The sequence below is a fragment of the Pezoporus occidentalis genome, unplaced genomic scaffold, assembly GCF_034315485.1.
Source record: "Pezoporus occidentalis ecotype Australia unplaced genomic scaffold, CSIRO_AGI_Poc_V1 ctg167, whole genome shotgun sequence".
Lineage (NCBI taxonomy): Eukaryota > Metazoa > Chordata > Aves > Psittaciformes > Psittacidae > Pezoporus > Pezoporus occidentalis.
Window position 1 is genome coordinate 1,346,472 of NW_026913499.1, and position 12,984 is coordinate 1,359,455.

General features: G+C 39.5%; 1 protein-coding gene across 5 annotated transcripts; it reads right to left on the minus strand.

Annotated features, from left to right (window-relative positions):
* Nucleotides 1–1,649: 1,649 nt before the first annotated feature.
* Nucleotides 1,650–12,846, minus strand: DDX59 (DEAD-box helicase 59). 5 transcript variants are annotated; one of them, XM_062613459.1, is made up of 8 exons: nt 12,772–12,846; nt 9,477–10,303; nt 6,261–6,428; nt 5,768–5,857; nt 5,113–5,364; nt 4,173–4,325; nt 3,595–3,723; nt 1,650–1,988 (listed from the first exon to the last, which is right to left on the minus strand). In XM_062613459.1, the coding sequence occupies exons 2-8, from the start codon at nt 10,290–10,292 to the stop codon at nt 1,725–1,727; spliced, it is 1,872 nt and encodes a 623-aa protein (XP_062469443.1). In that variant the 5' UTR covers nt 10,293–10,303; nt 12,772–12,846; the 3' UTR covers nt 1,650–1,724. The 5 variants fall into 5 exon arrangements, with proteins under 5 accessions (XP_062469443.1, XP_062469440.1, XP_062469439.1 ...); XM_062613456.1 differs by lacking the exon at nt 12,772–12,846 and adding an exon at nt 11,866–12,025; XM_062613455.1 differs by lacking the exon at nt 12,772–12,846 and adding an exon at nt 11,845–12,025.
* Between the last annotated feature and the right edge of the window lie 138 nt (nt 12,847–12,984).

The window sequence follows — 12,984 nt, forward strand, 5'->3', positions numbered from 1 at the left end:
GTTGCGTCAGAAAGGGCGGCCCCGTGAGGGACGGGCGGGCAGCAGCGCCCAGAGCCGCGGCTTCCGCGTCCTGAAGCGTTTCCTCCTCTTCGGGAAGATCCCAAGGAGGGCGGGCAGGAAGCCGGACCCAGGCCGGTGACTTTTCCGAGGGCGGGCGGGAGACGGTGGGGGAGAGGAATTCACCCCTCGGAACAAACGGCGCTACTGATGATGCCGAGGACTGGACAGGAGGGATACGCCCAAGCCACCTCATGGAAGAAAAACTGGTCTCTTGCCGAAGGATACATGCCTCTTACAAAATATACAGCATTTATAAATACTGTACAACTGGTTAATATGGAAAAGATTAAAAACCCAGCAGAGGGAGACAAAAGGGAAAGAAGAGGCGAGTTAAAAAGGTTTCCCTGTATCAGAGTAAAGTAGTAGCAAAAGTGCTTAGAAAATAGTAGGCATCATAATAAATATAATTCAGACTTTCAAAATTAACATTAGTAGTTTGTCATTACTAACTATATAAATCTGGCACCAGTATGACAGTTATGACATCTGTCTCCCAGCAGGCAAACCCCATTCTCTTTGTTTCCAGTTGCAGAAAAAAAAAACATAGCCAGCTACTGAGCTTTTAAAAATTAAACAAAGCCAGGCTATTGTATTGCTGCTCTTTGGCCAAAGAGCAAATATACAATGCACAGAGCTGACATCTAAACTACCTGGGACACCTCATTCTGCCAAAAAGGGATGATGCATCACAACAACATGAAAACTATGATGAAACCAATTTCCTCAAGCTTCAGTTTGAAAGAGGAAAAAAAAAGCAAGTCTTGATTATAACCCATCTCAGACGTTGGATGGAAGTTGTGTAACACTGTCTTAATATGGTTTTGGTTTTATTACCCTCCAAAAAAATAAACAGCATCCAGTGTCAGAACAAGGCAAGTTGTGCTTAAGTAGTAATGATTTACATATTCATGTCTGTTACACGTACTATACATGTATCAATATATTACATATATATGTAGCGAACTACACTGTTTCATTTAATCAGAACACAATTTTTTTTTATTTACCTTAGGTGGTTTATCCTACTTCTCTACAATGAAGTTGTACTAATAACCAAGGTTTTCTGCTATTGCAAATGCTTGAGCAGGACTTCTAACTGGTCCACAGGAAATAAAAGAGAAACTACTTTCAGTACTGTTTAAAAACAAAACTTGAATGTATGTTCACAAGAAACCCCAGAAAGCATACCAAGGATTCAGAGCAATATTCCCAGTGGACACTTTTATGTGAACTAACAGGAAGAGACTGAGGCTTGTGTTCAGACACCAATCTGTCAGCGTATTTTTATCCTTTTTTTTGTGAGAGTGTCCTTTGCAAAGATCTTGTCTGAATATAATAACACAAAAATCACCAGAAGAGTGTGTTTCACAAGTCTGAGGTGATTATTCAGAAATATTAAAACAAAATTGTACCTCCTCCGTTCATTTTATAGGCAAGATCAAAGACTACTGGATTTCGAGAAAGGGCTGAAGTGTTTTTACTAGGCACTACTGTAATTCAAACACACAATAGCCTGTATTTCAAAATAAAGATGAGCTAAAAATGAGACTCCTTAAAAAACTGAATAAACTTCTTCAAAAAAGGCAATATACAAGGCATCAAAACTCCATGTTTATTTTTAATCACACTTTAATTATGATTACATAACTATAAATATATCTTTATTACCTCTGAGAATTATTTTTGTCATGTTTTCTAATAATGTCCATTATATTATCTCCTGTTACAAGCCTATTCTGTAATTGTTTAAGTCTCTGTTGTTCCCTTCTCTTTTGGTCATGAAGATACGGGGAATTAAGCAGCTGTGGGGGAAGAATGGTGCCTGTTGGTTTTACTCTCTTCACAACATCCCAAAAGAGCTTCTTGCTGTTGTTATTGATAAAAGTAATTGCAGTCCCACTGTGACCCAACCTTCCTGCTCTTCCAACCTGAAAAAGAAAAAAATATTTTAAGTTATCGGTATTAAATGCAAGTTCTTCAGTGATCCATAAAGTTTACTTTCTGTTATAAAACACTGACTAACCTAAGTGACGCCAAATCTCTTTGTCTCACCCTCTAAGCATAAAGTTTTGATAAACTTCTTAAAGTCAGAACATGCAGATCTGAAGATTTAGCTTAAATCCATCAAAAATCACAACTTGCTTATGGGACATACCTCAAGTCCAATATTGATGCTGAGATGTATGATATAGCCTATGAGCAAAGGCTTACAGTAAATCTGGTCCAAACAAAATACTTCAAAAAATGCTTACTGTAGCAATGCCACATACATGTATCTTGTACAAAGCACAAGACGTACAAGCATGAACATAAAAAAGCGCTTTACTTTCAATGTTCTAGTAACTGAAAATTATCAATATTATCCAAAGTGCTTGAACAAATTAGGAAGGTATATACAAAGACTCTCTATTTAGGAAGAGATATCATGCTAATATTGGTACAGTTTTGATGCTAGGAAAGACCACCTGTATTTATTTACTACTTGCTTGAAACTTTTGCAGAAAGAGAATTAAAAACCAGAGAGGTTAGATCAATTTGCTCAGGGTCTTGTCCTATGGAGTGAGTTTCAAGTGTCTTCAAGGACAAAGGTGCCACCATGTCTCTGGGTAGCTCACTCTACTGCCTGCTCTCACTGTGAAAAACAAAACAAAGGGTTTTTTTCCCTGTTATAAGGCCAGAATTTCCCCTGCAGTAAGTTGTAACTATTGGCTCTTGTTCTTTCACTGTGCGTCTCCAAGAGTTTAGCTCTGTCTCCTATGTAACCATGCATTACCAAACAGAAAACAGCAATTACATCTCACCTCCAGCCCAAACAAGCCCAGTTCCCTCTGACTCTATTCACATGTCACATGAGCCAGCCCCCTGACTTTGTACACTCTCTCCCCTTTGTTGGCTTTTCTTGTAGTTGATGTTCTCAAAACTGTCACAGTACTAGAGTACTGTGGCTTTCTAAGTTCCAAAAAGAGGGTAATAATTAGTTCTCTTCATCTGCTAGACAAACTAGGGTTAGGGTGTTTTAACTACACATACACACACAACCCACCCACCTTTTTATTTCTAAAGCAGGAAATTCTCAGGAAAAAAAAAACAGAGGAGATACTGGAGTAAGAAGAGGGAATGAACATTAAGTTCACAACTGGCTTCCCAGCCATATCACATATCTGCAGATGAGCTGCAGCAGAAAGAGGGGCATTTGGCCTTTCTTCACACAGATAGTTAAAACACGGTAAGCTTTGCTTTCTATAGACAAAATTATGTAAGAGTACAAAACAGGAAGAATAATACTTTAAACATAACTGACCAAAGAACACTGTTCTAGTCTATAGTAATATAGAGGAGACAAAACAACAGCATTGTAGATTTTAATAACTTACAGAAGAGACAGAACAGGTACTGAGCACCTTTCTTTCTTATATGAACAATATTCGGAAGAGGAAATTAATCTTTCTGTTTACACTTACAATTAAATTTCTAGAGGTGGATGTCACATTTCATTATACTTTTCAAATAATGCTTTAGCAATTATTTACTTACCTGATGTACATATTCATCCATACTTGAAGGCATATCAAAATTTACTACCAGTTTGACGTTGACAAGGTCCAGACCTCGCCCAAGGACTCCAGTACTTACTATAACTTCATACTTCTCCTGAAGTAATCCCTAGCAAAGGAAGAATAAATAAAAATAGTTTTTTCCTTTATTTATATTTTGAACCTCTCCAAGGATAGGCTGGGGTTAGTTATGTAGTGCAAGAACATACCCCGCAGGATTATTCTGCTGCAGAAGACAGAATGACTCCCTGTATTCTGATTTAAGTAAAAATATAATTCACGGAGGTAATTAAAGAAATTAAAACCACAATTTCAATTAAAACATTGTCAATTAAACTCAAATGTGTATTTAAATTCCCATTTCAAAGCAAATAATCTAGGAATTAGTCTCCAGTAATTTGCTTGGTCCATCTGTCTCTTCATTGTCACAACAATACTCCAGGTTTTATTGTAGAAAAGCAATAAATTATGATTTAACTTGTTAAAAAAAAAAATCTTACAAAAATAAAAGGAAAGAAAAGAAAAGCCATTTTAAATTTATCATTAGGAGACACAAACCTGTAATATGTCTGTTCTTTCCACCTGAGACTTTTCAGAATGCATAGCTGTACACTGCAATCCTGTAATCTTGTGAACAGCATCACTCAACAGATCTGCTCCTAGTTTACAGTCCACAAATACCAACACTGGAGGCTTGAAGAGTTTTTTATCCTGTAAAATTAAACAGTTTATGTAAGAAGGTATTACAACAGTTTGCTGCTCATCATCACCAACTTGGATTCAATTTCTTCTGCTCATTATCTCTAATATTAACAAGACCTTCAGATGATTAAATGTTTTTAGACTCTATACATAAGAAGGAACAAGATACCAGCCAGCAAACTATACACATCTGTACATCATAAACATATGATTTATAGAATCAGAACCCAATACATCCATTTTTTAAAAGCAGCTTTTATGTTTCTTTAAATGTTACATAATAATTCCAAACTTGAAAAAAAGTTTTGAGGTTCAGTTAAAGATTCTAATTTACTTCTTGAATAACTTCAGCCAAGACTCCAAATTTCCCCCCAAGATACTCATAAAAGATTATTAATTTAAAATAATTTCAAGAAATAACTAAATTAGCTTTCTCACTGGTTTCTCTTCTGACTTCTAAAATCACAAACCACTCCCAGGCCACAGAGCAGCTATGGCAGTTTAAGAAAGTTCTGTTCCTCTACCACTCTCAGATAACCAGTACAGATCTTTGGTATGACACAGTGCAAATCACAAAAAAAAAAAAATCAAAATCTTAATTCTTAATCTGTATCCAAGAAAAGAATCTAGTTTGCTGCTGCACAGAAGGAGTTGTTGGGTGCACTAGTTAGTGCAGTTACATGCTTAACCTCACTCCTCCTCTTCACTACCTATTACAATTAAAGATAAGAACCGAGCAGAGATGCGTAAAGACATGACTCATAAGTTGTTCTTATGAGAAAAAGATTGAACTTACATTTAGTATTTCAAATAGCTTTTTCTTTTTAGATGGCTCTTCTACCCACAAGATAATCTGGCGAACATTGGAACACGGGAGATTCTTTTCTCCAACTGTTATTCTTACAAAATTGTGCAGAAGCTGATTTGCTAAGTGTTCAATGCCCACTGGAATCGTGGCTGACACCAGTATAGTTTGACGATCGTGAGAGATGTCTTCCAAAATATCCAACACTTGCTGCTGGAAACCCATTTTTAACATGGTATCCACCTAAGTGAAAAGAAAAAAACAAACCAACATTTGTACCAGATTTTTCCCTGAGCAGCAGAACCCTGAAAAGATTGACAGAAGAACCATAATGTGCATAACTGGCACGTAATAACCCAAATGCAGGACATTTTAATTCAGAAGAAAGGCTGAATGAGAAAATTAAAAACAATTGGTTCACACTGGTCTAGCAGTATTACCCTGTCGGTCATCTAAGTCTGTTATAGCCAACAGAACATGCCTTGTTCAAACACAGTTCAAACCATGTTAAAAAATTATGGTTTTCCTCTTAAAACATATACTTTATAACAAAGAAAGTGTATGTTTAATCAGTTATACCAGCCACTCACACTGACTCTTCAAGGACCTCTGTACAGAATGCAGCCCTGATAAAGTGAAAACTTACTTCATCCACCACTACGATTTTTATGCCATGCAGTTGAACAGAACTTTGCTTTAAAATCTCAAGAAGCCTTCCAGGTGTTGCTATTATAACCTAAGAAAAGAAACACAAAAAAAACAAACAAAAAAAAACAACCCAGGAGTCAGAAATTCCATGAAAGGACAGATGACTCAGAAAAACTACAAAGTTACCACACATAGCTGAGAAGGCTGGTAATTGCTGGTACTACCTGCATTCAAGTCATAAAACTCTTACATATAACTTAATAAACTGTGAAGCCTCAAAAAGAAATGGACCCTTTAGAACTCTAATGGAAGCGTTTAAATACAGGCAATATAACCTGCATTTATATACACAGCTTATAATAATAAAATTTTACTGGTTTTGCTGTAAATTAGAACTCCTTGTCTGTTCACGTCTTTGTGTGACCACATATGTCAACATATGTCATGGAAACATAATTTTCCCCAAGATCTTTACCCACTACAGTACTTACCTTAACACTTTGCTTGAGACGGTGAAGCTGTGGTGGCAGTGGTAAGCCTCCTACCAGGAGAACAGTTCTCATGTTTGGCAATCCAGCCATCAATTCTTTAGCTTGTCTCTCTATCTGAATTGCTAACTCCCTTGTTGGTGACAAAATAAGGGCAGATGGAGTTTCTGTCTAGAAAGAGGAGAAAATTCTGTTGAACGTGGAATTGCTTTATTATATAGATGACAAGTTTTCAAAATTAAATCTCCCAATACTAATTATTAGTATTATATAAAATCATAGGATTGTTTGGGTTGGAAAGGACCTTAATTTCATTCATCTGCCATGGGCAAGGACACCTCAAACTAGAGCTGGTTGCTCAAAGCCCTGTCCAACCTGGCCTTAAACACTGCCAGTGATGGAGCATTCACAAATTCCCTGGGCAGCTTGTTCCAGTGCCTCATCACCCTCACAGTAAAGAACTTCCTTATATCCAACCTAAATCTCCCGTTTTAAGTCTGAATCCATTACCCCTTGCCTTACCATGACAGTCCCTGATACAGAGTCCCTCTATGGCACTCTTGCAAGCCCCCTTCAGTTATTGGAAGGCTGCTATGAAATTTCCACACAGACTTCTCCAGGCTGAACAGCCCCAGTTGTTTTTTTCATATAAATTATACTAATTTACATAGTGCAGCTACTGTGGCTATAAATTATAAATTGCACTTTAATTTTATATGCATATAAATAAATATATTAATATAAATTATATAAATGATATAGCACAGCTACTGTGGATAAAACATATACGGATAATACCCTTTTTATTTTAAGACAGAAGGTAGAAAGGGATTATACCTTTAACAATGCAGGCCAAGAAAGTCTATCCCTGAGTTACTCAACTTTTGAAAACAAAAAACTAATACATGTCAAAGTACACTGTTAGAATAGCTTCCTGACAACAGCTTCCTGACAACAAAAAAGACCCAGAAATCTAGTAGCCATTTGTAAATACTGGTGTTTTTCTATTCTAGTTACTGCACTGAATCTGTAACAGAAGTTCAGAATAAATTTCACATGAATGGAAAACACAAGATCTAGTTGAATCTAGAGACCATTAAAAAAAAAAGCTTTTAGAAGCGTTGATAAAACAGACTATTTCCCTTTACTGTCTTGCACACACTATGTAAAAACATTACAGATTAGCCAGAGAAGATAAGCAGCGATAGAAACTTTATACAGAAAAAAAACCCCACATCTCAAATTGGAAAACAAAATTAGTAGTTCCTCTGACGCACTATTAGTCAGCCAAATACAAATGAATCATTAAAGCAGCAGTCTTAAGTGTTTTTTCTGGTTGTTCCTTATATAAGGATCTCTAACCAAATTCTCACCTGATACTTCTGCAACACAGAAAACACAAAATTACAGAGCAGTAATTCCTCTCAGATTATTTAATAGAGATTCCTAACTCCAGTTAACACATACTAACAAAGAACATTGTAAAAAGAACAAAATAAATTCTTTACTGTAAGGGTGGTGAGGCACTAGAATGGGTTGCCCAGGGAGATTGTGAATGCTCCATCCCTGGTGGTGTTCAAGGCCAGGTTGGACGAAGCCTTGGGTGGCATGGTTTAGTGGGAGGCATCCCTGCCCATAGCAGGGGGGTTGGAACTACATGATCTTAAGGTCCTTTCCAACCCTAACTATTCTATGATTCTATGAACATAAGGTAAAACGGGAAAGGGCAGGGAGACAGAATAACATCTCCCTGCCTAGCTCCAAGACACATTATTAAGGTAATAATAATCACCTGTTCAGCAAATAAACAAAGCTCTCAGATATTGACGCTAGAGTCACAGATTTCTGAATGTTTTTCTGGATGGTGTATGTTTCTTTCTGGTCCCCACTGGAATACTTGCAAGTGACCAACAGGAGGTTGTTCCTTTCCCACTGCATCATCAAAGGAACTACACAGTTAAATACTTGTGTCAATAAGAGCTTTTTGAGTTGCTTTCAAGTGGGCAACAGCGTTTAACAACTTACCACACAGAAAAGATATCAGCGTTGAGAAGGCAGAAACTGTCAAGTATCTCATAATCAGATTCCCCTCATGCTCTCAATATCTCATGTCTCTTTTACATTAAAAATTAAATACTTTAAACAACAAAATAAAACTCTCTCCTGATGTATACATTAACCTATAAAGTACTCTGAAGATGAAGAATGAGAAAGATCATGTAGAAAAATTAAGTATTATTCATTAAGGCTCCAATTTTGTGCATGCCATTATAAGTGTGTGACTGTCTTGCAGACTTTAATGATAATCAGAGAGGTGCTGAAGTGTAATATTGCAGTTCTTAAATGCCTCTATATAATGCTTCTGTTCTTACAACTAATGCTATAGCACTTTAAAGATTATGAGAGATACTTAAATAATCTTTAAGTTACTAATTTGGAAAAAAAAACATCATAGACATTAGAGTGTGTATCTACAAAGGCATCTAAACACTACAAAACATCAACTAGGATCAGGGTTCCGAATTTTCAAATATATTCTTACACATCTCTTTTAAAGTAAAACCACAAAAGCAAAATGCAATACTGAACCACACACAAGGTACAGAATACTGTTTGCCATTACTCTCATCATACAATCATATCCTTACGAAGCAAGTTCTCTTAATTGTTTTTATCCCAGAGTATTGATTGAGAGACTATGTGACTATTTCAGAAATTATAATATCCCCAATTCCTGTAGTTATTTGATGGTCAGTGGAACATAATTCCAACAGAAATTAATCTGCGAAATAATGTCAATACCAAAAAAACCTCTTTCAGTCATCAGATATGTAAAGATACAGGAACAACTTCTTGCAGAGGACGTGGAATTATTTTCACTTTCTATTTTAAGTCATTGTCCTGGGTTCAGCAGTAGCAGTCATTTAAATTTAGGAAATTTACCACAGAATTTAGTTATCTTTCTTAAGCAGAAACAGTGTAATAAGTAATATTCACGGAGTTACTTTATCTCCTGACAAAAGCGAAAAAATATTCAAAGTCATTAAAAATAATCTGCACCTCCCCCCACTTCAATAATCAAGCAAGCAAGCATCAATCAAAAGTATAATAAATCTTTGGATGTCAATAAAAAACACTGCAATTACATCCTCAGCTACACCGGGAACCCAAGAGACAACGCTGCAAACCACTTTTTCTAAACATGTGAAGTTTCATTACCTCTTTCAAAACCTTCATAATAACAGGGAGCAGGAAGGCTGCTGTTTTTCCAGAACCTGTGTCTGCACTAGCAACAATATCCCTCCCTAACAGTCCAACAGGGATCATCTGCATTTGGATAGGAGTTGGTACTTCATAGCCAGAGTTCTTTAAATTGTAGTTTAAAGTTTCAGGAAAACCACAGTGTTGAAACTCTAAAATAGGTCTTGGAATTTGCTGGCCCTGGACAGCAATACCTAGCTGCAGTTTAAGATTCTCAATCTGCTCATCCTGCAAATTTAAAATAAAGGAATGATCCCTGTAGAAATAAGGTGTATTAGGCAGTTGTGCTTCTGACTGAGAATCTGCTTTGGTGAGTTGATCAGATTTTAGCTTGTTTTCCTTTTCTTGAGTCTGTAGAAGGTGTTTGGCTTTACATTCCAAGCTACAAACATCTTCATCTGTTTTATCACAGATATACTCTCCATACCGACCACACACAACACATACAGGTTCTCCAGGTTCTGCCCAGCGCTGGGATTTGCTGAAGGATTTTATGGGTTCTTCCAAAGAGCTGCCTTCATCAGTATTTTGGTTGTCCTTTCCCAAAGCTGTACTAACAACACCAGGGTCTGCAGCTGCAGCTTCTGCGTGTTCTTGTACAACTTCACTGCACCCTGAAGCAGAAGTTTCTGTTCTAACTGACTTACAGTCTTCAAACTTGGTCGTCTCCTCTAGCAAAGATTCTCCAGAAGACAATCTATTTTTCTTAGCAGCTGTACAACTTCCATCCTCAGCAGCAGTTCTCTTGACTTTAACAGATCTTGGTAAAAACATGCTCCAGTACACTAGAAAGAAAATTGTTACAGTTAGAAACTACTACCATGGAGAAAGGTACGTTTTACTGTTACCACATAAAGTGTCTATGAAACATATTTGCAAACCTAGAAATCAACTCTCGATCCCTGGAAAGATCTAGAAACTGCCTTGCTCAAAACTGATGTTGGTCTTTACAACGTTGATGCAATGCAAAGAAATAATTTAAAATAACAGCAGAAGCATAGAACAAGAGAGAGATCCACCTACAGTTAGTTTTCGGTATTAGACATGCGCAATTAAATACAAACTGTTTTTTTCACTATCTGTTTGGGAATGTATCCATTTTGAGAGTCAGTCATATTTAAATCCCTTAGAGAGTTTAACTGTTTCTAAGATGAGATACAGAGGCAAAATATGCATTCTTCCAAGCTATGGAAAAAAAAACCAAACCCAAACCAAGCAAAATATAAATTCTGAAAAGTATGGCAAATTTAGTGCAGAACCCACCCAAGACTTCCACTTTTGTTGTCCTTTTCAAAGCCCACTCATATTTAAGAATGCTGTAGATTGGGATCTGTTTAGAACCCAGCTGTTTGTTCAGGGTGTCAAAGAAAGAGCAAAGACCTACAGAGTCAATTTGCCAAATCCCTACTGTAACACAAGGAAGGCAAATGAAGTGTCTATAAATAATATTAACTTTTATATTCTGAAACTTTCAGTAGTTCAAAGTGTCAGGTGTTCTCACCAATCGTTTCATATGGTACAATCAGTAAAGAAAAAACACAAAATATCGCTATTTTATTCTGAATTAATCGCACCGTGCATACCAGTCTCTGTAAACTCCATATCAGCTAAATATGCACGCAACTATCTCTGTGTTTACAGCTTTTTTTCTGCGTAAATAGAAGCAACCCAAAGTGGTAACTCACGAGTGCGAAGCTCGCCATCGAATGAACTTTCTGTGGAGCACGGGCAGACCCGCAATGCTTACACGGTGGCTGCCGCCATCGCCACTGCATCAAACCAGACCTCATCGCTTATTTTTCATCCCTAACGAGAACATCACACAACAAACCTCTTTATAAACTCAGCAGCCTCCCAAGCGAGGGGAGCACAACGCGCTCACGAGAAGTACCAAGAACACGAGAAAGCCGCGCCCCTCAGGGGCTCCTGCTGAGGTCCCGTCTTGCCGCTAGCGCCACCACGCCAGGAAGTCCCGGTCCCTTCCTGTGCCCGCCCCGGCCCGCCTCTCCAGCAGCGATACCTACGTCGGGCCACAGATCCGATCCTACCGACAGCCTCCCCCGCCGCAATGCTGGGAGGCGGAGCCCGACCCCACCTCCCCCTTCTCCCCGCTATAGGCGGAGGGACGGCACTGCAAGACCGCTACCAACCGGCCGCGGACTCGCCTCCGCCGCCTTTCTTCACAAAATGGCGGCGGCCACACGCACACAGCGCCGGACGAGCAGCCGGCGGAAGGACGGAGCTGCCACCGCTTCGCTGCCGGAAACAGGGCGCCGGGACGAGCGGAGAGAAAGCCCAACAAGGAGCGGAGCGGAGAGGCGCAGACCGCCCTCACCGCCGGTCGCACCAAGTGCCGAAACCCGCGCGGCCGGCCGCAGCCTAAGGACATGTTCCGCGGGTTGCCAGGCCCCGGCGGCCGGGCCTGCGCGCTCGGCCTGGGAAGGGAAAACCGCATCGCCGGGAGGCGTCACTGCCGAGCTCCGTTTCGGTGTTGGGGGACCGAACGGGCGACTGTTGACCCTCTTCGGGGCTGCGGGGCAGGCTGGCCCACCGCTCCCGTCGTTACCGCCGGAGTTGCCATACACGCACAGGTTACTGCACGTGATGGAGGTGTAAGGCATGCCATATAAATGCCCAGTGTGTGCCTTGACCCACTTAAAAAGCCAAGGCCATGAGGAGAGCCCTGTTCAGATACTGCAAACTGGTTTGTTTTTTTTCAATAATAAACATCTTTTTTACACTCCACAATGCATGAGAACACTGAGAATTATCACGTTTCAGTGCAGGGCGAAAGACGCTTTCAGACTTCATCCTGGACTCGACAAAGACAGCCTAGGTGTGTGACAACTGCACCAGTGCCATTGCCGCAAGCAAACCAAGCTCATGGAAAACCATACTAAGGCTTGGATATATGTCCACTGTAAAAGCTGATGGTTTTAGCTGCTTGGCCATTGTGAGCAAGGGGGGGTCACTGCTACTCCCTGTCTTCCCAAGGGCTCACATTACCAGGAGGTCAGTCAACCTGTCCAAGATAACTCCCTTGGAATAGCAGGACCCTGAGGCAGTGTCCCTGTGTCTGCACCGCTTGCAGGAGGTTCCTGTATCTGAGCACAAGCAGGAACACCAGAGTATTCCCAGAGCACACCCTATGACCATAAATGATTTGGAGCATGGAAAAGATACCTTGCTGGGAGCTCTCTGGGTTGATGTAGTCCCAGGCACTCCAGATACTCCAAAAGAGATTGTACCTTACCTCCCTCCTACTCCAACTAGCCTGAAAGCATCCACATAGATGGGGAGTTCCATTTTCTTTCTGGCTCCTTTTGCTGGTGACCACCACCATCACTTCCTGCTAAAAGAGAAAATCCATAAATACTAGCAGCCCCGCTGGAAACAGAGTTTAATGGCAGTCCAGAGGAATAGTCAGAGGAACCAAAGGGAATGGGGTTAAAACAGAGAGACACAA